This window comes from Delphinus delphis, chromosome 3, assembly GCF_949987515.2.
Source record: "Delphinus delphis chromosome 3, mDelDel1.2, whole genome shotgun sequence".
Lineage (NCBI taxonomy): Eukaryota > Metazoa > Chordata > Mammalia > Artiodactyla > Delphinidae > Delphinus > Delphinus delphis.
The window spans coordinates 165356814-165380983 of NC_082685.1; the positions used below are offsets into that span (position 1 = coordinate 165356814).

Genomic DNA, 24170 nt, shown 5'->3' on the forward strand with positions numbered 1-24170 from the left:
TTCTTTTATAATGTCACCATATTTTATTCCCTAGATGGCATAGCTTAATTTTATATGCTTTTGAACTTTAGGTAAATGGGTCTATGCATATTCTCTTAAGATTCTCTTTTTAAAATTTTGTTCAACATTTTTTAAATTAACGATTCATCCATGTTCATGCACACAACTGAAGTCCCTTCATCTTTGCCACTATATACGTTTTTTCATCATCTGCCTGAATTTAAGGTAATCTTGTTGACTGGCCTTTGGGGGATTTCTGGTCTTTTGCTGTTGTAGGTGGTGCTGCTACATCTGCCCCTGCATCCCTGTGCACATCCCCTGGAGCCTGTACCAAGAACTGTGTCCAGGACAGGGCTTCCCAATCATGGCAACCATAGAAAATGACATTCTGTATACGGCACATTGGAAAAATCAAGGTTACTTGCTACCATGGGCACCAACCCAGCGGGGCAGAGCTGCCCACACTGCCTCAGGAGTGGAGGAGGTCTATATCATGGTATATGTGTAACCTAGTCATGGTCCATGGGCTGGGAAGCTGAAGGTGCTGATTCACAGGGTACTGGAATCTTCAATTCTGCTACACTATTCCAAATTGCTTGCCAAAGTGTTTTGCAGAGCTCAGAGCTTCATTACACTTGATCCAGTTTGTGGCATTGCACAAACACATGTAAACTGGACTGTTCCGCAGTGTTCATTCTCTGTCTCCAACCCAATGCATCACCCTTCTAAGGAACATTTAATCCTACACGTCTGTGAGCCACGGTCCCCAGTCTTCCCCACTTTGGTCAGGACACCCTCCCTCCTCGACCTGCCCTCATTTCCTTCTCTGCTGGGTGAATGCACATTCATCTTTCAAGGTCCAGTTGAAAAGTGTAGCCTTTCCCTTCTCCATCCTCTCCTCAAAGACTGGTTAAGGGTTTCTCCCTCTAGATCCCAGAGACACAGAGACTTGGGAACAATGACCTGGCTTGAGAGGGTCAGAAACACCCCACAGAGGAGAGGGGGAACTGGCCCTTGGAAGGTGGGAGAAGGTTTGGACAGACCTTCCTGGGAGAAGGCACAGGATATGGAAAACCTGCAGATATAGAAAGGCATGGAGTGTTCTGAAAGGCGGAAGTGTTCTAAAAGGCTGGCATTGTGGATAGAGAGACAGAAGGTGAAGCTAAAATGTGGGATGTGTCAGATTGAAAATTTTATCCTAACAAATGGAAAGGGATTTCAGATGCATGAACAGATTTGAGCCAAAGGGGAGACACAGCTCAGTTTTGGGATATGCTGAGTTCCAGTTTCCTGTGGTAGGTCTGACAGTCGGTTGGAACTTCTTCTTTGAGGCCAAAGAGAAAGGTTTGGATCAGTAACAGAGACCTCAGATTGGCTTTGAAGCTATAGAAGTGGGTGAGATCATGCCTGAAGAAAGCATGTGAAAATCTAGCTCCCAAATAGCTTGGAAATACCATATGCTAACACTTATATATGGAATCTAAAAAAAAAAAAAAAAAGGTTCTGATGAACCTAGAGGCAGGACAGGAATAAAGATGCAGATGTAGAAAATGGACTTGAGGACACGGGGAGGGGGAAGGGGAAGCTGGGACGAAGTGAGAGAGTAGCATTGACATATATACACAACCGAATGTAAAATAGATGGCTAGTGGGAAGCAGCCGCATAGCACAGGGAGATCAGCTCCGTGCTTTGTGTCCACCTAGGGTGTGAGAGAGGGACGATGGGAGGGAGACGCAAGAGGGAGGGGATATGGGGATATATGTATACATATAGCTGATTCACTTTGTTATACAGCAGAAACTAACACACCATTGTAAAGCAATTATACTCCAATAAAGATGTTAAAAAAAATAGCTTGGAATCTCAGCCACTAGTTCATAATTAGTGTAATGTAATGATTCAGGAAAATGACAAAATAATTTTCTCATTCCGTTGAGTAGAGAGCTCTCTTTTCTCTTCCAAATTAATGATGCAAAATTACAAAAGTTCTTTGCATAGATTTTTCTCAGCCATCTCAGTCCACACCTAATGGGACCAGGCACAGTATAAATTTTACCCCTGGGGTGAGAGGGTAATTTAGACTCTGTGTTCCTGCCTGGTGACTGTCAGAGAAGGGCTGCCGACTTTGCCAACTGGGTCGTTGTTTTGTAATTTAGATAGAGTAAATCTAAGGTAAGTTATTACCTTCTAGAAACTTGAATTGTCTCCTTAACAGAATGATGAGAGTTAGAATTAAGCTCTGGGGTTAGAGGAGAGCTTAGAAAAGATACCCAGAGGACTCTTTTAGTTGCACTCTCATTTTAAGTGGAATATGGTTTTTATTCACAGAAAACTCCACTGGTAAATTTCCTAAAAGCACCAGCTTATGATTTGGAGTACTTAAAGGAGTGTTTTGTTTCATTTTGTTTCTCAGTAAGGCAGTAGAGCTATCATCCACCCCTCTGCTTTATGTGCGGCCAGTACTGACAGAGGCAGGGAGCTTGCTCATTTTAGACAAAACTTGGGTAAGGATTATAATCTATAAGCTAAACATAGCAATAAAATAATAATACTGAATTCTCAGGTAACGCATCCTGCGTGCCAGGCACTGTCCAGGCCTTCTGCATAGATAAGCTCACTGCATGGCCCCTGGCCTGTGAGCTGGGCCCCAGGGTGAAGGAGACACAGATGTGAGTGACCTGGAGACAGGAGTCTAACCTGGATCATCGGGCTCCAGGGTCCTCACACGGAACCATGTGCTCTGCTTGAGCACCTACTGTGTATCAGGCACAGACACCAGTGAGATCACAGTGAATAAGACAGGCTAGGGCCCCCAGCACCTGACTACCTGGAATTTATATGCCGAGGGTAAGGATACAGGAATATGGTTTAAAAATAATATTTTGGGATAAAAGAATGTTGCATATAATTTATGACTAGGATGTTTAAGCTGGCTAACATATCTGTTTTTGAGAAAAAATAAGCCATTAGTTGAATCTGATAAAGTGAGTTAATTAAAATCTCCTTTTCAGGCATACACTAGCCAAGAAGGCTTGTTTTCTTCTTTTAATTCCCTTTTACTATATAAATGCGATACTGAGCTCCCAGTGCCAAGACCAATTTAATTCATTTGCTCAATTATGGGTTAAAAGAAAGAACTTTTGACACATATTAGCTGTCTGCTACTTTGGAGTCACAACTGGCTGAATTGATGAACTTTTCTAATGATCTGTTGCTATGGTAACATGCTGCCCGGTGAGTGGAAGAGGGCATTTCATCATTACCTCACTGATAATGCTCAGAACAGTAACAGATACAAATACAAAGTGCTTCCTTTTACTCTGCAGTAACTCTGGGTCAATGAGACAAACACGAAAAATGTCTCTTGGATACAACAGCAGAGAATCAAATAGAGTCAAATGCACAATTGGAAATAAGGTAATTCAGCTTCCCTGATTAGTGGCCTTGGTGTCGGCCGTGAATCTCCAGCCCTGTCACAGGCAACCATGGTCAGAACTGCCTGTCCCGTTCACAGGTTTAATTTCTGTACTGGATTCAGCACATGGCAAGTTGAATAATAAACATCCCTTTAAAATACAACAGAACTTAGAAACGTAGTAAGAGGAGAACAGAGTCAAGATAAAAGATTTAACCGTCCAGGGCTTTGCAATAATCCTTCATTTTTATATCACATTTCCCTGAACTAGCCCTCTCTTTGTTTCATGGTGTGACTTTTCCCTCTCTTAAAACAAAAATTTTCTATGTATCCAGTATGTTACAGCTCTACCCTCTTAAGTGTTTTATTGCACCTTAGAGGAAATATATATTTATTCCAAAGTGTTTTGGAGGTGCTTCGGGCTGCTATACTCAAGAAGAATTGATTTCTCGGCCTTTTTTCATTGTTCAGGGTTCTCAAGTTCATTAGAGTTGATGCCGCTATACACGTAGGACCATAGGACATGATGAGTTTTTTCTTTTAGTATTGTTTCATTGTTGAAGCTTTAATGAATTGCAGAAGGCTGTCTGATCGTATACAATTACGAAAAATCAAAAATTATTATTGTTATTTATAGCAGTATTAAATGTTATATTGAGCTGATCATATTTCTTTTCCTTCCCTCTCCTTCTCCCTCCTTCCTTTCTGCCTTCCCTCTTTCCAAAAAAAAATATTTTCATGAACCCTCAAAATTTCGGTGAAACTAAAATTCTAGACATCCTCCAAAAAGAAATTCATTATAACAAATGACCTTTCCCTCAAATACTGGAAAGCTCATTCCTGAGCACTCATTTAGTTCTAATTGTCCCCCAAAGATCACCAGGGTTGTTAGCATAAAGGTTGTGAGCAAGGCTTCAGCTATTTGAATTATTTTATGATGTTTATCAAAATGCATCAGTTTTCTACAATACTACGTGTTCTGTATCATCTCCTGCTGCATTTCTAGCCCAGGATCATATGTATAGGGGATTAAGTGAAATACATGACAATATTTGATAATACCAGGCTGTTACTAAGATGAATCTTATGTTGCAATCATACAAGGAAAAAAGAAAAATGTCTAATATAGTTTATAATGCCTTTGCATTAGAATTTGAGTCATAATATCTTAGGGAAATGTGGAAAAATAATTTGCAGTCCAGTTTTGAAATTGCTTTGAGCAAATTATCTGGGTGACAAGATCTTCTTACTCTTGACATGGAGTCCCTCTGATAGCCTGCTCAGGCTGCCTTAACAAAGATAACAGAGTACTGCAGATTGGGTGGGTTAAACAACAGAAGTTGATTGCTCACCGTTCTGGAGGCTAGAAGTTCGGGATCAAGGTGTTGGCAGGGTCTATTTCTTCTGAGACCTCTCCCCTTGGCTTGCAGACAGGCATCTTCCAGACGTATCCTCACATGTTGGGTGCACAAGTCTATGTCTTAATTTCCTCTTCTTACGAGGACACCAGTCGCATTAGATTAGGAACCACCCACATGACTTCATTTTACCTTAATTACGTCTTTAAGGGCCCTATCTCCAAATACAGTCACGTTCTGAGGTATTATGAATTAAAACTTAAACATAAGAATTTTGATGGGGTACAATCCAGCCCATAATAATCCATATTTTATTATAAGGTATATTTCACACCAAATGAGAGATTGCTATATTTGAACATCCCTATCAAGGGGCAGAATAGAATCATGCTTAAACTATTGAATCCATGTTAATTAGCAAACTGATCGCTGAAAGTTAGAGAAAGACCAGCTATTTTCCCCCAAAGTCAAAAATATAGTGAATTTTCAACCACTAATAACTGAATTACATCCATTAGAGTTTATATTACATACAGTTTACATCACATAAAGCAATTAGTGGTTAGAGAGTCATTTTTATTGTAAAAGTTTTTTGTTTAAACCAATCTTTTGTCACCTTAAATCCTCCTTTTTTAAAAAAAAATAACTGAACTAGAATATTCTAGGCATTTTTCATCCATTTATTCTCATGTTTGCTTCCTGAACTTGAGGAGATGAGAGTCCCTAGCCTGGTAGAGAAGTCAGGTCTGTCCTGGCACCACTTATATATTAGTTACGTGTGTAGGGAATTCTGGGATAAGATAAGCGTGTCTGTAAATCATAGCTTAATCTTTGTCTTGAATAACCACTACTGCTTAATACACTGTCTGATAAGACCACCTGATCTTTTAAGAAACTTATCAGCCATACTATTACTGATGCACCATTATAAGGATTGTATATTATACTTTCCATATTTTCAAAACAAAAATACCTTCAAAAATTTAGAAACCAGCTCTTGATTGATATGCAGAGGACCTACATTTTGGCCCAAATCGTCTGATCTTTGGAACTCAACGTTTCTGGGCTTTGCTTTCCTCACCTGCAAAATTCAAAATATTGTTGTAGGTTCCTTCCAACTCTAATGTCCTACGACTGTTTGAAATTTTAGTTTAGAAATCGTAATGATGGTAGATGATTTGCAATTAGAGTACCCATACCAATGGGATCTCTCGTATTCTCCCCCAAGGACTTATCTTGGATTCTGAAAATTGACTGAATTAGGAAAATAAAAGTGGTCTGTAGTTTTCTATTTGTACATCAAGTTTACATCTATGCTTCTCTTTCCTTGTTAGCTTAATTTTGGTATAAATACATCAGTGTTTTTTTTTTTTTTTCTTGTTTGCACTGGCTTTCATATGTTGATTATCCAGGCTGTGAACGATGAACAGTCTCCTCGCCCTCACCAGTTCTGTTTGGGAGGGCAGTCAGGGTCATTGGTTTTCTCAGAAAAGTGATACGGAAGCTCTACTCCAAAAGAGTAGGGACAAGCTTAACCTCTAATTAAAGGAAAACTCTACAAAGAAAATGAACAGAAACAGAAAGAATCTTCTTTAGTGGTTGTGCTTACTTTGTGGCAGCCCATAAGGTTCTGATATAAGCTGACAATAATTGCATTCACTCTCACAGGACATCTGTCATTTGCCTGTGGGCAGATTACCAGCGGGTGACACAGGTGGCCAGGTGAGGGGTTAGGGGCCAGGTTCTAATATCAGGGCTACACTCACTGGCTGGACACCATGAGCCTTTAGTTAACCTTTGAGGACCTGCATCACCTTACCTGCAGTAGGATCTCTAGTGCAAGCGTTCTCAAACATTTGTGGAGATGGAACCTTTTGTTCAGTTATTCTCAGCCCTTCCTGCTGGAACCCTTTCTTCAGTGGAAATCATATGGCAAGGCTAAATATGTGAAATGAAGCTTGCCATGTTGTGGGTTATGAAGCTGTTGCCCGTTTTGGGCAGTGGTGGGCACCTGGCTCTTCAGGGCAGTACTGGGCCACCTCTCTACATCTCTAAGCTGTCCAATACCATAGCCATAACCTGATGTGACTGCTGCACACCCGAAACGTGGGTAATCTGAACCCTCATTTCAAAGACTTAGTAGAAAAAAAAATGCAAAATAGCTCAATCATTTTATATTGATTACGTATTGGAAGGTTGTACACTATTTTGGATACATCAGGTTAAATAAAAACTTGTAATTAAATTTAGTTCACCTGCTCTTTTTTTTTCTTTTTTAAATGTGGCTGCTAGAAAAATTTTCAATTACTTGCATGGATGGTGCTACAGTTCCGTTGGATGACGCCGGTCTAGACTCACTCTGTGGGCTCTCGCCTCCAACCATCAGTGCTCGAAAGTTTTGTGGGGATTCTAGTCATTGTTGCTTCCTCAGGTCCCATGTGCAAGTCGCTCTGTTCCCATGAAATGCGTTAGGAATGTGTCGGGCAGCTTTCTTTACTACTACACTTTGCTCTAAGAACATTTTTTCATTGAAACCAAAATATATTTTTTTCTGCAGAAAAACATACATTTTTGTTTGTTTGGTTTTGTTCTCTTTTTTAAAATTTATTTATTTATTTATTTATGTTGGCTGCATTGGGTCTTCGTTGCTGTGTGCGGGCTTTCTCTAGTTGCGGCAAGTGTGCTTCTCATTAAGGTGGCTTCTCTCTTTTTTTTGTTTTTAACATCTTTGTTGGAGTATAATTGCTTTACAATAGTGTGTTAGTTTCTGCTTTATAACAAAGTGAATCAGTTATACATATACATATGTCCCCATATCTCTTCCCTCTTGCGTCTCCTTCCCACCCTCCCTATCCCACCCCTCTAGGTGGTCACAGAGCACCGAGCTGATCTCCCTGTGCTATGCGGCTGCTTCCCACTAGCTATCTATTTCACATTTGGTAGTGTATATATGTCCATGAGGTGACTTCTCTTGTTGCAGAGCACGGGCTCTAGACGCACGGGCTTCAGTAGTTGTGGCTCGCGGGCTCTAGAGCACAGGCTCAGTAGTTGTGGCACAAGGGCTTAGCTGCTCCGTGGCCTGTGGGATCTTCCTGGACCAGGGCTCGAACCCACGTCCCCTGCATTGGCAGGTGGATTCTTAACCACTGCACCACCAGGGAAGCCCTGGTTTTGTTCTCATTTTACTTACTCTTCCTCTAAGGTGCTTGGTAGCTCATTAGCTATAGGACGTGCACATATTTTGCTGTGGGTTGGAGGTCGTGGAGCAAACTTCAGTGTTTCATGGATCGTTTCTTGTGGTTGGAATTTTGGGGGGGATTTCTTCATGTCCTTTTCAAGTAACCCTCCAGTCTTCTGATAAGTTTTATGTAAATATTTCTTCCCCAGAAATCACTTTTAAAATTGGATTTATTACTGTTTCATGTGACAATGTTCCAGCTTTACCTTAGTATACGATTTTGCTTATGACTTTTGCTTTTTCCTTTGGTCATTTTCCTAATGGCTCAGAATACTGAGGTTGAAATTAATACCTCTCTTATTACGATAATCCAATTTTGCCTCTGTGTTTTCCACCTGCCATCAGATGTGCCTCTGGTCTTCCATGACTTTATTAGTCACCAGCAAAAATCAGTATTAGGAATTGTTTGGACCTACAGTCTGATGATTTGTGCCCAGAAGAGTTCTCATATCCCTGGCAAGCACTTCAGTGAAGCCCTTCATTTGTTCAAGGTCTGGTCTGGTGACGGTGCCTTGCATGGCTGTTGTTTTGGGGGATAATTGTCCCTTTCTCTTATTCCCAGAGATACTGCCTTTTAAGTGTACATACAACTTCTGTTCATCCAGACATGTTTGATCTGGCTCTGCATGCCTCACTCTTTAGATAGACGGTGTGAGGGAGCATGGACATCAGTCACCGTGTTTGCCTGTCTTTGCCTAGATTGTGGGAAGGAATGTGGTCCTGGTAACCAGGAGGCCCCGGTGCTTTCTGAAGCAGCTGCTGACCGTGTTTGTCCTCCACGTGGGCAGCTTCCGATGGATCAGGATGTTGCCTTCCTTCTAACTACCTCCCAACTGGCTACGTTTCATGACTCAAGAAGATTTCATGGAATAAAAAGAGTATGCAAACAATCTAAATATAACTACCGGGCTTCCCTGGTGGCGCAGTGGTTGAGAGTCCGCCTGCCGATGCAGGGGACACGGGTTCGTGCCCCGATCCGGGAAGATCTCACATGCCGCGTAGCGGGTGAGCCCGTGAGCCATGGCCTCTGAGCCTGCGCTTCCGGAGCCTGTGCTCCGCAACGGGAGAGGCCACAACAGTGAGAGGCCCGCGTACCGCAAAAAAATAATAATAATAAAATAAAAATAAAAAAATAAATATAACTATCCTTTCCTAGGTATCACACTGGCTTTTTAATTAATGCTTATTTGGGGTCCATTGTTACTTTCTCTTGTTCATTAGCATTGACGTGAACCTCCATTTCATGTCTGACTCCCTTACAGGATTTTAAAAGTACAGTTCATAGGAAATCTATATCAGATCTTCTACTCTCTGAAACTCAGTTTTCTCATCTGTAAAGTGGGAATACTCATGCATATATTTGTCACATCCTCACCAGCTTGCTGAGATGATTACATGAGATGTGGATATAATAAGGCTGCCAGATTTAACAAATAAAAATATAGGATGCCTACTTTAATTTCAATTTCAGGTAAACCATGAATAATATTGAATTGGATGTACTAATACTAAAAAAATTAATGGTTTATCTATTTAAGTGGGCATGCGTTATTGAATCTGCCCACCCCCTAAAGTATAAGCCTGCTTCCTGTTCTGCTGAAATTAGGCAAATATAAGTTCTTCAGCACAGTATTTACATTTTCATATACTTACAACTATTCATGTCTTTCAAATGACAACCATACTATATCAGCTGTCATCGGCCTGAAAATGAAAAATCTTGCAGTAGCTCTCTTTCACGAGTACCTGTGGTTTTCAATTTTAGAGATAAACTACAAATATCTGACCCTCAAATGTGTGTCCATAACGTAATTAGTATTTCACATTCTCACAAAAGGTGAATATTATGAGAATTTGGGCCAGGGCGGTGCCAACCCCGTGGTCTTGCTGTCAGCTCCGATTCTGCACTTCCAGAAGCTCGCTCTCCTTCTCTCTCCTTGGGGAAGTGATCTGCAATTGACAGGAAGTGCCAATTTTCTCTTTCCTTTCTGATCTCAAAATTTTACAGACTGATCGAGAAGGTTTTCTGTATTTCTAGCATTGATTGTTTTCCTTCCCCTGGCTTTGATTAGAGTATTGAGTTTCAGGTGTATATGGTTTTATTTTTCTATGGCGAATTTTCAGAGCCGACATTTTCTCAGCTGAAACCAATGAAAATGATTTTCCTCATTCATATTTAGTTTATGACACTTTTAGTTGAAATATTTGGGAATTGGGGAAATACTGTTTCTTGTCTCACCTTCACACTGACTGATCTGACTGATATCGTACCTCTCATTAAACGTTGCAATGCAAAGATATTCATCAGGAGTCTTTTTAGCAAATGTACAAGTGATAATGACATTCCCATGACAGCTGCGTTCCTTCCTGCCTTCCTTCCCTCACTCGTTAGTTCAGTCTCTCATCCAGTGCATATTTATTCGTCTCCACAGGCCACAGTGGTGGCCGCTCTGCAGACATCAGAGGACAAAACTGATAGTGTCCGCCCTCATGGAGCTTAATAACAGCAAGTTTAGAAGCCACAAAACAACTAACTTAGTAGTTAAACTGTGGCAGATATCATAAAGCAAAGACAGCAAAACATAAGAGCACTCTGAGGGACCTCCCCAAGTCCTGCTGTTCTGTCCTCTCACAGGAAGTGGATCTTTGTGCGTCGGTCTCTTAGGAGCCAGGCTCTGACTTTCTGCCTCTAAAAGAAAAAACAAACAAACAAACAAAAAAAATGGCTTTGCCACATCCTTGCTCTGTTACCAAACCAAACTTGGGTCCATTTGCCCACACGCAGTAAAGCTGATTTACTGACACCAGCTTGGGCTCGGGCCTCACATGGCCCGTGGGTGACTTGGTACCGTGTTGACACCTGATGCAGAGGGTCCGAGGCAGGAGAGGGGTGTGGTCGTGCACGTGTCCAGATGCTCACGCCAGAGACAGGAGCGCAGGGTGAGTGTTCTGGGGGCGTCCAGGTGAGGAAGGTGTTCTACACTAAGGTGACAGTGTGTGAACAGTGTGGCCAAGGTGCCGGCTGAGGAAGGGCAGGCGTCGAGGGAACAGAAGGAGGCTCCTGGGGTCCGGATGTGCTGACCCTGCTGCCAACAGAACGAGGAACATCATGAGCCTCCTCGCGTGATCGGGTGGCTCAGAGTGAAGAAGACCCAGCAGAGGCGTAGATGGTGGACGAGCACCTAAGTCCACGCTGAGTACCCTTCTCTGAAATGCTAAGAAGTCCTCTAGTTTTGTTAGATCCCAGTCAACTGGAAAGTCAGATACAAGGCGTGTAGAAATACACATTGAGACGTTTTGATCAATGATGGTTAGCTCTTTTAAATCAAATGATTAAAGATCTTTGAAAATGTGTTTTTTCCCCGCACAACAGCTTAAGAATTCCAAGTGCGTATGAGCATGTTGACGTTTGAATTGTTATTGATTGGTTTCTCAGAGTAATAATCCATCAGCAAAATAAATAATAAACAGCCAGCAGTCTCTGTGCACCTGTTGAATAGGATTTAGTTCTCTCACCCATGTTACCCATGAAAATAGCGTGGTAACCGTCAAAAGATGACAGTTCGCCACCTGGACTCTCGCCTCTTCTGGCCCTCCTTACCTCCACCCCTGCATTGCTCTAAAATGTTCTGTTTTTTCCCAAGAGTCTCTCTTTTTAAAATTTTTATTGGAGTATAGTTGATTTACAATGTTGTGTTAGTTTCAGGTGTACAGCAAAGTGAATCAGTTATACGTATACATATATCTGCTTTTTTTTTTGGATTCTTTTCCCACATAGGCCGTTACAGAGTACTGAGTAGAGTTCCCTGTGCTCTACAGCAGGTTCTTATTAGTTATCTTTTTTTTTTTTTTTTTTTTTTTTTTGCTGTATGCGGGCCTCTCACTCTTGTGGCCTCTCCCATCGCGGAGCACAGGCTCCAGACGCACAGGCTCAGCAGCCATGGCTCACAGGCCCAGCCGCTCTGCGGCATGTGGGAACTTCCCGGACCGGGGCACGAACCCGTGTCCCCTGCATCGGCAGGCAGACTCTCAACCACTGCACCACCAGGGAAGCCCTAGTTATCTATTTTATATAGAGTGGTGTGTTTATTCCCAAGAGTTTCTACTTAAGACTCATCAGAGCCTCGCAGCTCACCGGATGGGGGCAGGCCCTGGCTCCTAACTTCTGTCTCGGACCGCGTCCTATTGTCGGGATGTCCCAAAGGGCAGCAAAGGCTCCGTGCCTGTCACTGCCACAGGAGGCTGGCACTTCCGTCTGCCAGGGGAGACCTCCTCTCGGGGTATTGGGGCTGAGACACTACGCTGAGGTTACCTTCCCTGAAGCTGCCACCTGTTCCCATCCCTGCCGTGGTGCTGGGCTCATCTTTGATGCTTTGCCCCATGCAAGCAGGAAGACCCAAACATCACTGGGTTGAATTTCCCTCCAGCTGGAAATTGTGGTCTCCAGGTCAAAATTAGATTGACTTACACAGTAAATACATACAAATTGTTTTGCACACTTTAAGTGTGAGCAGTTGTTAAAATTCTGCCTTGCTGCGTAGACTTCCCCTGCCTCTCTCTCTCCCCCCTCCCTCTCCCCGTCTCTCCCTCTTTCTCTGTTCCCACCCACTCCCTTGCTGTGCGTTCACAAACACACACTCTTCCCTTAAAGATGACCCAGCAATCCCACTACTGGGCATATACCTTGAGAAAACCATAATTCAAAAAGAGTCATGTACCACAGTGTTCATTGCAGCTCTATTTACAATAGCCAGTACATGGAAGCAACCTAAGTGTCCATCGACAGATGAATGGATAAAGAAGATGTGGCACATATATACAATGGAATAGTACTCAGCCATAAAAAGAAACGAAATTGAGTTATTTGTCGTGAGGTGGATGGACCTAGAGTCTGTCATACAGAGTGAAATAAGTCAGAAGGAGTAAAACAAATACCGTATGCTAACACATATGTATGGAATCTAAGAAAAAAAAGGTCATGAACAACCTGGGGCAAGACAGGAATAAAGACACAGACCTATTAGAGAATGAACTTGAGGATATGGGGAGGGGGAAGGGTAAGCTGTGACAAAGTGAGAGAGTGGCATGGACATATATACACTACCAAATGTAAAATAGATAGCTAGTGGGAAGCAGCTGTATAGCACAGGGAGATCAGCTCGGTGCTTTGTGACCACCTAGAGGGGTGGGATAGGGAGGGTGGGAGGGAGGGAGACGCAAGAGGGAAGAGATATGCGAACATATGTAAATGTATAACTGATTCACTTTGTTATAAAGCAGAAACTAACACACCATTGTAAAGCAATTATACTCCAATAAAGATGTTTAAAAAAGAAGACAGGTACTATATTTTTAATCTTCCCAGTATACATAGTTATCCTGTTTGTGCTTGAATTTTCTCAAAAGTGACATGTTTAACCAGCTAACCTAAAATAAAATTAAGCAGTGGTTTACTGATACTGCACACATTAATATATGCATAATTTTATACACTGTCACATGCATAGTGCTTATAGCAGTCAGTTCATAATCAATAAATGTTCACTGGAGATGTTTCGGATATACGTTTCTTAATGAACCCAGGATAATATATATCCACCTAGGTATTTTCTCTCTAAATGTAAACATCCTTCGTCTCTAAGGACTCTCCTAGGAATGAAAAACTGTAAAGGTATTTAATGTCCAAATCTTTTGTGAGATTAGCAGATTGATTGGAAGCCTTGAAGCCAGAGGTTCTTGATTTTATTTCCTTTTTTAGATGACTTGATAGCCTCATTATCTGTGTTTACAGAATAAGAATTACAACGTTTTGAAACTCAGATCCCCATGGGTTTTATGAAGTCAGTGCCTTCAGGGTTATTTGAGGAACTTGTGGACGGCTTTCAGAAGTGCTTCTAGAGGGTTGGGTCTCATACCCTGGACTTGCATACTGGCCTTGGGGGCCTCAACACAGCACGCCAAGGACGACAGCACATTTCAAGTCTGGGTCCCAACCCTGGGGGTTGGCTGCACCATGCCACTCCCTGGTGGAGAGGACCCTTCTCTGTGCCCATCACAGCCACTCTGGAGAGTCTTTGTGGTTCCAGGGACTCTAGGACACTTGTCCTCGGGCAGTGCTCATAGCCAAAATAAATGAGCATAAGCACGTGGTGAGCAGAAAAGCTCGAGTGGGGAGGGGACCGAGTCAGAAATGATGTTCATTAGTACAGGAGAGAAGAAGCCATGGAGCTGAGACCCAGAAGAGCATCCCGCAGAACAAGCTTGGGGGAGAAAGAGAGGAAGGAGGGGATCCAGACAGAAAGGCAGAGAAGGATGTACTTCCAGGGCAGGAGGGAAGCAGGTGGTCCTCTGCTCCCTGCATATCTGCAACTGTCCATCATGTGGGGTCTTCTGTGCTGGGGCAGCAGGGTCAGCTCCTCTGTCTCTCACTGAGAATCCAGGGATTCCTCTCACCTGATGTTCTCCAGGGGATGGTGTAAAGCTGGCTGCGTTGAGCCGCAGTGAGCTTACTGTGCTCTGGGTCTCTAGACTTGCATCGGGACCAGGCAGCTCGTAGCCGAGTGGTTCTCGTCCTTGGCTGTATGTCCGCGCTGCTGAGAGCTGGGAAAATACTGGCGCCTGGTCCCACATACAGCGGGGCTAACTGAACAGGTCCAGGGTAGGGCCCTGGCATCAGCAGATGACCCTGCGTGCAGCCAGGCTGGAGAACCCCGGTGGCTCAGCTGGCGAGTGGCTGGTGCGACCCGTTGACCTCACTTTCTTCTTTCCCTGTCGCCTCCGCAGATTACGGCACCATTAAAAAAGTGCGGGCGCCCCTGACTCAGACCTCGGGCAGCTGTTTGCTGGAAGAGATGGAGCTCTTCCCCGAGAGGCGGCCGGAGCCTATCAGAAGCCTGCAGATCCTCCACAGCCAGAGCGTCCTGTTCGTGGGTCTGCGGGAGCACGTGGCCAAGATCCCACTGAAGAGGTGCCAGTTCCACCACACGCGCAGGTAGGGCAGCCCCAGGTGACCGTGTGGCGTGCTGGCGCCCCTTGTCGAGGCGCCACCAAGAGAGAGGGCACAGGAGCCCCGAGGGCTTTCAGATTTCCCGTGGTTGAATGGGATGAGGACCTCAGCATCCTTGTGAATCCTGCATCCCAGGATGCAGAGAGCTCTGATGCGAACCAGGCTGTTGTGATGACAGTTAACACATCAGTATCTGTGGGGGAGCAGCCACTGTGTAACATCTGTAAGCAGATGTCAGGATTAAAATAAATTTTTCGGTGCGTTATAACATTCAGTGATGATGCCCATATTTGGTGTTCCTGAATTAATCTGCTACGCACACATTTTTTTTTTAACCTGGCCACTAAAGTATTTTAAACCTCACTTTCTCATCTAACACATGTGAACTGCTGTAGAATCAAATGGGAAAATATATGTAATGTAAAATGCAAATGGGCAAAATGGATATTCTTATGTAGAAGGAAGGTTTTTATGTTTAATAAAAATCGTTACAATATTCCTTTCTAGATGATTTTAGACAACGAGGTATATAATGTGATGCCTCCTTTGGTATCAGAGTGTCGAGAAATAAATAACCTTAGGGACCGCCCAACTAATAATGATGCTGTTGTGATTAATAATAACAAATAGTGACATTGATTAACAACTATCTTTTATATAAGACCTTTTCCCTAAATTTAACTGATGGCTGCTTGAAATGTGTTCTGATTTGTGTTTCCTGCAGGACTAGCCTAGGGCAGGAATTATTCTAGCGCAGTTGCTGATGGTTCAGTGGGCGACAGGGAGGGTTGGGGTCTCTTTAACAGGAGTGTCACAAGTTAAATGAAGCTGGAAGGGCACCAGTCCTCCAGCTGCAGCCCAGCATGCTCTGGGGGGACATGACAGGGGATAACAGGCAGGAAAACAGGCCTGTGCCATACACAGGTATTTCTGGTGCTGAAATGGGAGTTTCTGGTTTGCAAAGCACGAGGCAATTCACCTTTATCCTGGTGCTCTGCTAGCTCAGCAACTTGTAGGTGCAACTTAGGCAACTAGGTCCTGCATCAGGTCAGGGAGGCCAGGCATCGTCTGCGCACTCCTGTCTCCTAGGCAGCTGCACTTGAAGTTCAACCATGAATCCACAGGCATCAACCACCACCAGGCCCAGCCGCCCAGGAGGAGTTGACAGTTCCCCCTTTTTCTTTCAAGGAGAATAAGCCCCTTGCCTGTCTTTATCAGGCTCCTGGGAGGACAAGATTTTACAGTTATATCTAGAGCTGAATCTCCCTGCTGTTTGCTTGTCCACTCGCTCAGAGAAAAGCAGTGAGAGATGATAACTTTATTGTAAACTGGTAGACTGTGGTCCTCTGTGTGCTCACACCCAGAGTGGGTCAGTTTGTATTTGACCCTTAAGTATTCCATTAGAGAAAAGAAAATCTAAACATTTCAACCCAAGAGTTTCTCAGGATTTCTCCCCATGTTTCTCTGCTATCTTCCTCTTATAGAAAGATAGGAAGACCTCTCTAACACTCATTGCAGAAAAAAATCCATTTTTAAGGAACTGGTGTCTACATGACCAGATCTCTTTTTTATAAATTATGGAGAAAGATAGTGTTTTTTTTTTTTTTTTTCTGGACAAAAGCAATTTTAACTTTCAAGAAATACGCCTAAAGAAATACACGGCATAGGGACAGGATAACAATTGAGTAACAATAAGTACTCATTTCTTTGTTCAATATATTTTTCATAGTACAATGTAAGTAATTTTGTTATCAGAAAATCATTTTTATAAATGAATTTTGAAGTGTTTAGAAGAGAAATTGAGCTTAACTAAATTACCTGTCTCCTTCAAAATCATATTCACGTTGTTCATTTTTTTGAATATCTGTTTTTCAGAGGCAATGCAGTTTGATATCAATTAAAATGCTTATAAATGATAACAGTTGATACAATTTCCCAAGGTTCTTTTACATGTCTGGCACTGTGCTGGATCTTATCCCCACTTTCCTTCATCATTACACCCTGACAGTAAAGTCAAGTACCATCTCTATTTTTCAGAGGAGGAAATGGTGTCTGGGACTTCTGGCATCCTGTCCAAAGTCACATAGCTCATGTGATGTGAAACCCAGGTTCAGAGCCGGACTCTCTGACCCCAAGGCCCAGACTTTATCTTTGGTTCATTGTGTTGCCCCTGGTACAATGAGGACATCATGCTCAATGGTCAGATTTCAGCAGGGACGAGCCTTTTTTTTTTTTTTTGCAGTACACGGTCCTCTCACTGTTGTGGCCTCTCCCATTGCGGAGCACAGGCTCCGGACACGCAGGCTCAGCGGCCATGGCTCACGGGCCTAGCCACTCCGCAGCATGTGCAATCTTCCTGGAACGGGGCACGAACCCGTGTCCCCTGCATTGGCCCGCGGACTCTCAACCACTGCGCCACCAGGGAAGCCAGGGATGAGCCATTCGATGGCATTTTTCGCGGTGTTCTTGCGAGCCAGAGCTAGTTAGTACCAGGACAGGCTGAACTCAGGTGTAGTGACGAGTACTCCCGGCTTCTTCCCATTAGTGCCTGCCTTATCATGCCTGCCACCAGGCTGGGTTAAGGAGACCAAAAAGAGGTTTTGTACCCCTGGGTTACTGTAAAAGTCGTCTCCATTCTCTAGCTGTTCTAGAGGTGACCCTGGACCCAGGAGGGGCTGCAAACAGTGCACGCCTGCGCCATCCACACTGTGCACACGTTGAAACTTGGAGCCAACTGCACAGTGTTTTTAACTTCCCGTAGCTGTTTTCCTCGGAAAGCTGTTTGGAAAGAACAATATTTTAAACATATATTTCAGATGAGTTTGACCTCAAACACTAAGCAGAAAGATTTTGTTTTGATTTTAACCTTTTTTTTTGCACAATCCATTTAAGAAATAGCATGGAAAAACTATGCAAATCATAAAACAGCTCATCAGGTTGGATGGTGACTTCTGGGGATGTAGAGTGGGAAAGAAATTTTACCTTTCCTGTGTATCCTTGGCACTCTAAGGCTTACTTACCACACGCATGTGTTAGTTTCATGAAATGAATTAATATTTGCTGAATTCTGAAGAATATGGGAATCTGGAAAGGGCTGCATATGGGTACAGCATGTGAAATGGAAGGTAGGTAAGCTGACACCACCCTCACCTGAGGCCGGTGCCCAGCCAGGGGCTCCCAATAGCAGCGTGAAAGTGGTAAAAGGTCTTCATAGGGATGCACGAGGTGAAGCAGGCAAGAATAGCCACTAACTTAATTCCTACTGATGTAAGTACCAATATAAAGTCATAACTTGCCACTCGGAGGAAAACAGACTGGCCAAGAGCTGATAGAGGTCTTATCTCCCTGCTTCAAAAAGAAAAGAATGATCACGGGACTTGAGCTGCAATAGTCACATCCAGAAATCAAGCTGTTATTCCCCACACCACCACCCCCAAGGAAATAGTGTAACCTTCAGTTAGTCTGGCTGATTGAAGCTCCTCAGGCCTAAGGAAAGGAAAGCTTGGGGAAGTGGTGATGGAAAGGCTTTTGATTTAGACTTTAAAACCATTTTAAGGATTGTGCATTAATTAGATCAGTCGGTTGGCAAACTTTCTCTGTAAAGAACCAAACAGAAGATGTTTAGGCTTCCCAGGCTATAGGGTCTCTCTTGCAGCTGCTCAACTCTGTCCTTGTAGCATGGAAGCAGCCACAGACCATAGTGAGTGGGTGTGGCTGTGTGTCAGCAAAAGGCACACAGGTTCATCCGGCAAAGGAAGGATTCACTTTTAGATTCAGTCAGTTTATTACTTATGTAGACAACAAAAGTAAGAGCAGAAAAGGTGTCAGTTACCCAGGTCCCTTATCCCACAGATGACACCAAAACAGAAGAGGCCAGATGACAATGCGCGGGAGAACTCGGGCCCCACGCTGCTGAGGAGCTGATTCTGTGCTGCGGTTTTATAGCCTGCAGCTGCCTCCCAGTAGGGGCGAGAGTAGGGGGCAAAAAGCCTTATACCTCATTAGAACCCAGGAGGCGATGAGAAACCATCTCCTGACAGCCTCCCTGGAGCACAGGGAGGTGGGAGGAAAACAGCTTTGTAGCAGGCGCTCATAATCCTCCCATGCGCGTGATCGGGTGGGTCCCAGGGCGCTCTGCCAAAGCTTAGCTTAGCTGTAGTTAAGCTTTGCCCTATGTGGAGACATGAAAAGCCACCAGGGCACCAGGGCCAAGCATTCGCCTACCCTGTGTTTCGGTAAAACTTTAGGGAGCAGGCTGGATTAGGGCCATGCACTGTCATTTGCTGATTCCTGAATTAGATCATTATCGTGTACGCCTTTTGAATGAATGAATGTGCCTTACATCATTACATACACTAATTTTTAAACTTCGGTGTTAAATTACATAAAGTAAGTGTTAAATTACATAATTTAACTCTAAACCCTAGTAAATTAACAACAGAGCGTTTTCGACGCTTCAGACATTCATATATTCTTTAGTTTCTGTTTGACACCCACCACGATTCTGAGGTAAGATAAACCTATCAGCTTGTAGTGTTAACATTTTATAGATGAGGGAGCAATCGGAATCAGAGAGAGAATGTCCAAAGAATCATCAGTCAGAGAACAGAAATTAGAATTCTTCCTTCAGCCTTTGGGAATGTGAGCTCCTGAAGGCTGGGCATTGTCTTTCCAGGTTCTGTACAGCCTTCAGCATGTGTCCGGCCTGAGACAGGCTCAGTAAATACTTATCAAATTAACAAATGGACACTCTGCCTCTCCCCTTTCTGTTATTTTTCTTTATAACCTAAAAAGAAAACCTCAATTCTTGTGTAACAGTAAAGCTCCCTTTACAGAAAAGTGCAGTGATATAAAACATTAGCCAAAGGATTGAAAACCCTTTGTCCTTAGGTGTTTATTTTATTTTTGCTTTTTTGTAAAAACTATTTGGAGAGAGAAAGAAAGCTGGGAACTGGAAGAGGCATAGCCTGTATATAACATGAGACATGGCTTCTAAATTTTGCTTTATAAAACTGGAGGGAAAGAGGAAACCATTAAGAAAAATACGTTGGCTCCATTTGTGAATGGGTGTCTAGTCATTCTTAGTTCAGTTAGCCTGTAATAAAAAAATTAACACCTCATTAAGAAAACTAGTGTGGAAATGAGATTCCTGCAGGATATATATTGCTTGAAAGAGCTACAGTTTAAAAGGTGGAGTTAATAGGTTGTCACCTTTATGAATTACATATTCTCTAAAGACAGCATCTGCCTGATGGGAGAAACACAATGTATAGAGAGCAATTGCAGGATTCCCACAAGGTGCCCCAGTAAGACAGCCCTAGCCATTCAGTTATGAATCATACAAACATCAGAAGGACATTTTGAAATGTACCCATTTTACAAAGTAAATATGCTCCCTTCAAAATAAACTTAATATTTTCCTAATCTCAACATCTTGAGGTTTTGTTTGCTTTGGCTTTGGTGTAGCCTCTGGATTTTCCTTAGTTAATTCACTTATAGTATATTTATTGAATCTTATGTGCACCAAGCAAGAAGCCAGGCTCTGAGTGTATGATGATAGATGAGACGTCACTGACCCTGTCTTTGCGGGGCTCAGAATCTAATGAGGAATTCTGACATAAATAAAATCTCCCAAATATCTCTTGTGGATTCAAGCCAAAGGGCCTTGGAGTTACCTTAGACTTTATCCCCAAATCGATTTATCATTAAAGTCTGACCCTGGACTCCACTAGGACCTAATCTCCAAGCCTGCCATCGCTGTACAATTATTTTTTTTAAGCTATATCTGAATCACAACCAGTGCTCCAATGTTAAATTTCCAATAGTAAGGGAATTAATTACCAAGTTATGATATACTGACTCAGTGGAGTATTCACTCAGTGGGTTATTCTGAAGGCATTAAATGATGACAGGGAAGACATCTGTATGATACGATATTAACTGAAAAAAGCAAGACACGTTATTTGTTTGCCATCATTAATACTGTTTAAAACATAGAAGGAAAAGACCGAAAGTATACATGCCAACATGCTGTTCACAACTCCAAAATACATGCCAACATGCTAATTAAAACTGTGAAATACATGCCAACGTGCTAATCATAGCTGTGAAACACATGCCAACTTGCTTGCTAAATGCATGCCAACGTGCTAATTACAACCGTGAAATGCATGCCAACGTGCTAATTACAACCGTGAAATACATGCTAACATGCTAATTGCAACATTGTAAGAGGGGGTCCGAGGTGGGCTTGGGCTGGAACACAGCGTCTTCCAGAAACTCATTAGTTACACCCCCAAGTCCTGGGCGGGGTGGAAAAGGAACAGTCAAAATGTGATACGTAGAATATGAACGTGCATGAACTAGACTAGTAAATTAAGAAATGTAAGTCATACTACTGTTCTGTAATAATCAGGGAAAAATGTAGGTTATGTGTGGTGTGACACACAATTTGGGAGGGATTCTCTATTCTAAGGAAAAGAATATCAAATTATAAATACAAACATGACGGAGGCCAATCACAGAATCTTTTGTTTTTCATCTATCAAACATTCTTTGAACAGTTCCAGGCAAGCTTTATTCTGAATGCAGGGAATACAGAGAGAAATCAGATATGGCCGTGGCTTTTTATTTTAATTTTTATTGGAGTATAGTTGATTTACATTGTTGTGCTAGTTTCAGGTGCACAGCAAAGTAAATCAGTTATACATATACATATATCCACTCTTTTTAAGATTCTTGTCCCATATAGGTCATTACAGAGTACTGAGTAGAGTTCCCTGTGCTATAAGTAGGCCCTTATTAGTTATCTATTTCATTTATAGTAGTGTGTATGTGTCAATCCCAATCTCCCAGTTTATCCCTCCCCCTTCCCCCTTGGTAACCATAAGTTTGTTTTCTACATCTGTGACTCTATTTCTGTTTTGTAAATAAGTTCATTTGTACCATTTTTTTAAGATTCCACATATAAGCAATATCACACGATACTTGTCTTTTCTGTGTCTGACTTACTTCACTCAATATAACAGTCTCTAGTTCCATCCATGTCACCTACAATCACAGAATCCTAAAGGGTCTCATGAAGTAAGGAAGTTCAAGCTTCCTTAGCTTCATGGTAAATCCACCTTTGACAATGATATAAACGTACATATGATCCAGGTGGACAATAAAAGCAAAGAAAATATTTGAGTGCCATCTTGTAGATATGCTATAGCCACCCAACAGTTTCAGGTTCCATTTCCTGTTCAGTTTCCTAAAAGAGCATGTTTCTGTCTTCTAAATGGCAATCCAGATAGTCACTTGGATAAAGTTTTAAAATCAGTACAGTTACCAACCTTTTGTACCTCAGTTGTGTTTGAGAGGCACAACTGAAGGGCTCACGCTGCGAGGTTTCATTATTTAATGTCTACTCTACAGATCTCCTGCTTTTGAGCTCCCAGATTTAACGCTATGTAAAGAACTCCATGGGGAGGCTTGGGCTGCAGCAGTTTTTCTCAGCTCCAGATCCTTGCATCTGAGCGATTCTGAGCAGAAACACCTTGGCTTTTATACCCTGAGCTCCTCCTAAGGTTGTATTTGCAGCCTGGTCCAGTGAATTAACGATTCTTAAGGAAATCGTCATCCCTATGTGTCTGCAAAACAGCTCGCATACGGAAAGATCATGAGCTTTGGATGCAGGTGGATCCTGGATAAGCCTTTGGCTTGGTGTGTGATTATGAGGAGGTTACTCAGTGGGTTACTAGAGCAAAAGACAGAGACCATCTAATGGGTCTGGCAAATAAGAAGAATCCAATATGAGATGGTTCCTCTCCTATGCCGCGTGGGCATTATATTCAGTTCACGTACGTCCTGCTGAGCCGGTGCTGCTCTCGTACACATGATTTGCTTTCATTGTCCAGATATACTTCACGTTGCCTCTGGACCTAACAGAGGGCAAACTAATCTGTTGTGAATTCGTTCTTCCACCTTTAAACAACTTCACATTTTCTGAGATGTACAGGGCCCGTCAGGCCAGATTCCGCTCCTTGCATTAAGTTATTTACCTCGCTCTGGTCTGTTTGGGCAAATGGATTTTCTGGCGGTTGTGAGACTCTACCTCGAGCACGTTCTGTGTGTAGGTGAGTGATGTCAGCATGGCCCCAGCCAACGGGCAGGGGCGTCTGTCGGTGGGTATTCAGTAATCCCCTATCTCAAGTGAGCAGGTACCTATGCATACAAGCGGGGCTGATGGAGGCTGGACAGGGCCGGGTGTGAGGAGAGCCAAGTGCTTACCTTTGCCCATCCCAGTGGTTGGGGAGGGCAACAGAGGATCCAGATGCAAGGTGGGTACCACACGTGCCTCAACTGTTCTGCTGAGAGGGGCGGATGTCCTTCCTGGGGTGGGCTGTGCTCCACAGGAGGACGCCTCGGCCCAAGCCTCACCCACTCAGTCGCAGGCAAACTGCTAAGTCGAGTGAATTATAAGAAGCCAAAATAATAATAATAATAAAAATTTCTCTGGACGTATTGTCCTCTAGGGTTTTGTGTAAAACTTAAGATGGATAACTTGACACTTCGTACAGTCTTCAGGTGTGACTGCTGACCCTTCTACCTCTTCCGTGTCTTCTGATTCTGCCTACTAAACCCTCACGTACAGAAGGGTTTCTCTTGAAGAAACATGAAATGGACAAGAAATAATTGTGTCTTCATTTTTATCCTTGACTGGCTGGAGAGGAGGGTAGACTGAGAGAGTGGACTTGGAGAAACCTACGATTACCTCTAGTTTACAGACAACAGAAGATCAAATACCAGAGTGTAGGCTTTTCCTTGAATGAAGGGGCCAGTGGATGCTTTCCCTCCCGGGCACAGGGACACAGCATTTTCCAAGTCACTTCTGGAAATTACTTCAACATCCCTGAGCTGTGAAGGGCTCATGTTTAGTCTCTGTGCCCCTTTTGTTCCTGAGTACAAGGCTAGACAGGCTGCCTTCCCTGGAGAGCTTCCCTCAGGCGGCAGAATTGGCCTTTCCAGAAAAAGTTTGTGTTTGTTCTAGAGAAAAGTCCCCAGTGACTAAGGCCCACCCAGAGGCCAAAGTAAACAGCTCAGGAATCTGGGCAGGAAAATTAGGTGAAATGGGACTGTCCACATCAGAAACCAAAGCTGACTGCAAGTGC

The 24170-nt window shown here is 43.1% G+C and overlaps 1 protein-coding gene across 1 annotated transcript in view; it reads left to right on the forward strand.

Moving 5' to 3' along the window:
* SEMA5A (semaphorin 5A) overlaps positions 1–24170 on the forward strand; it is a 477095-nt gene that overhangs the window by 359406 nt on the left and 93519 nt on the right. The window contains exon 12 of the mRNA XM_060009673.1: positions 14796–15003. Within this exon, the coding sequence (XP_059865656.1) occupies positions 14796–15003 (208 nt within the window). The remainder of the gene's footprint in view (positions 1–14795; positions 15004–24170) is intronic.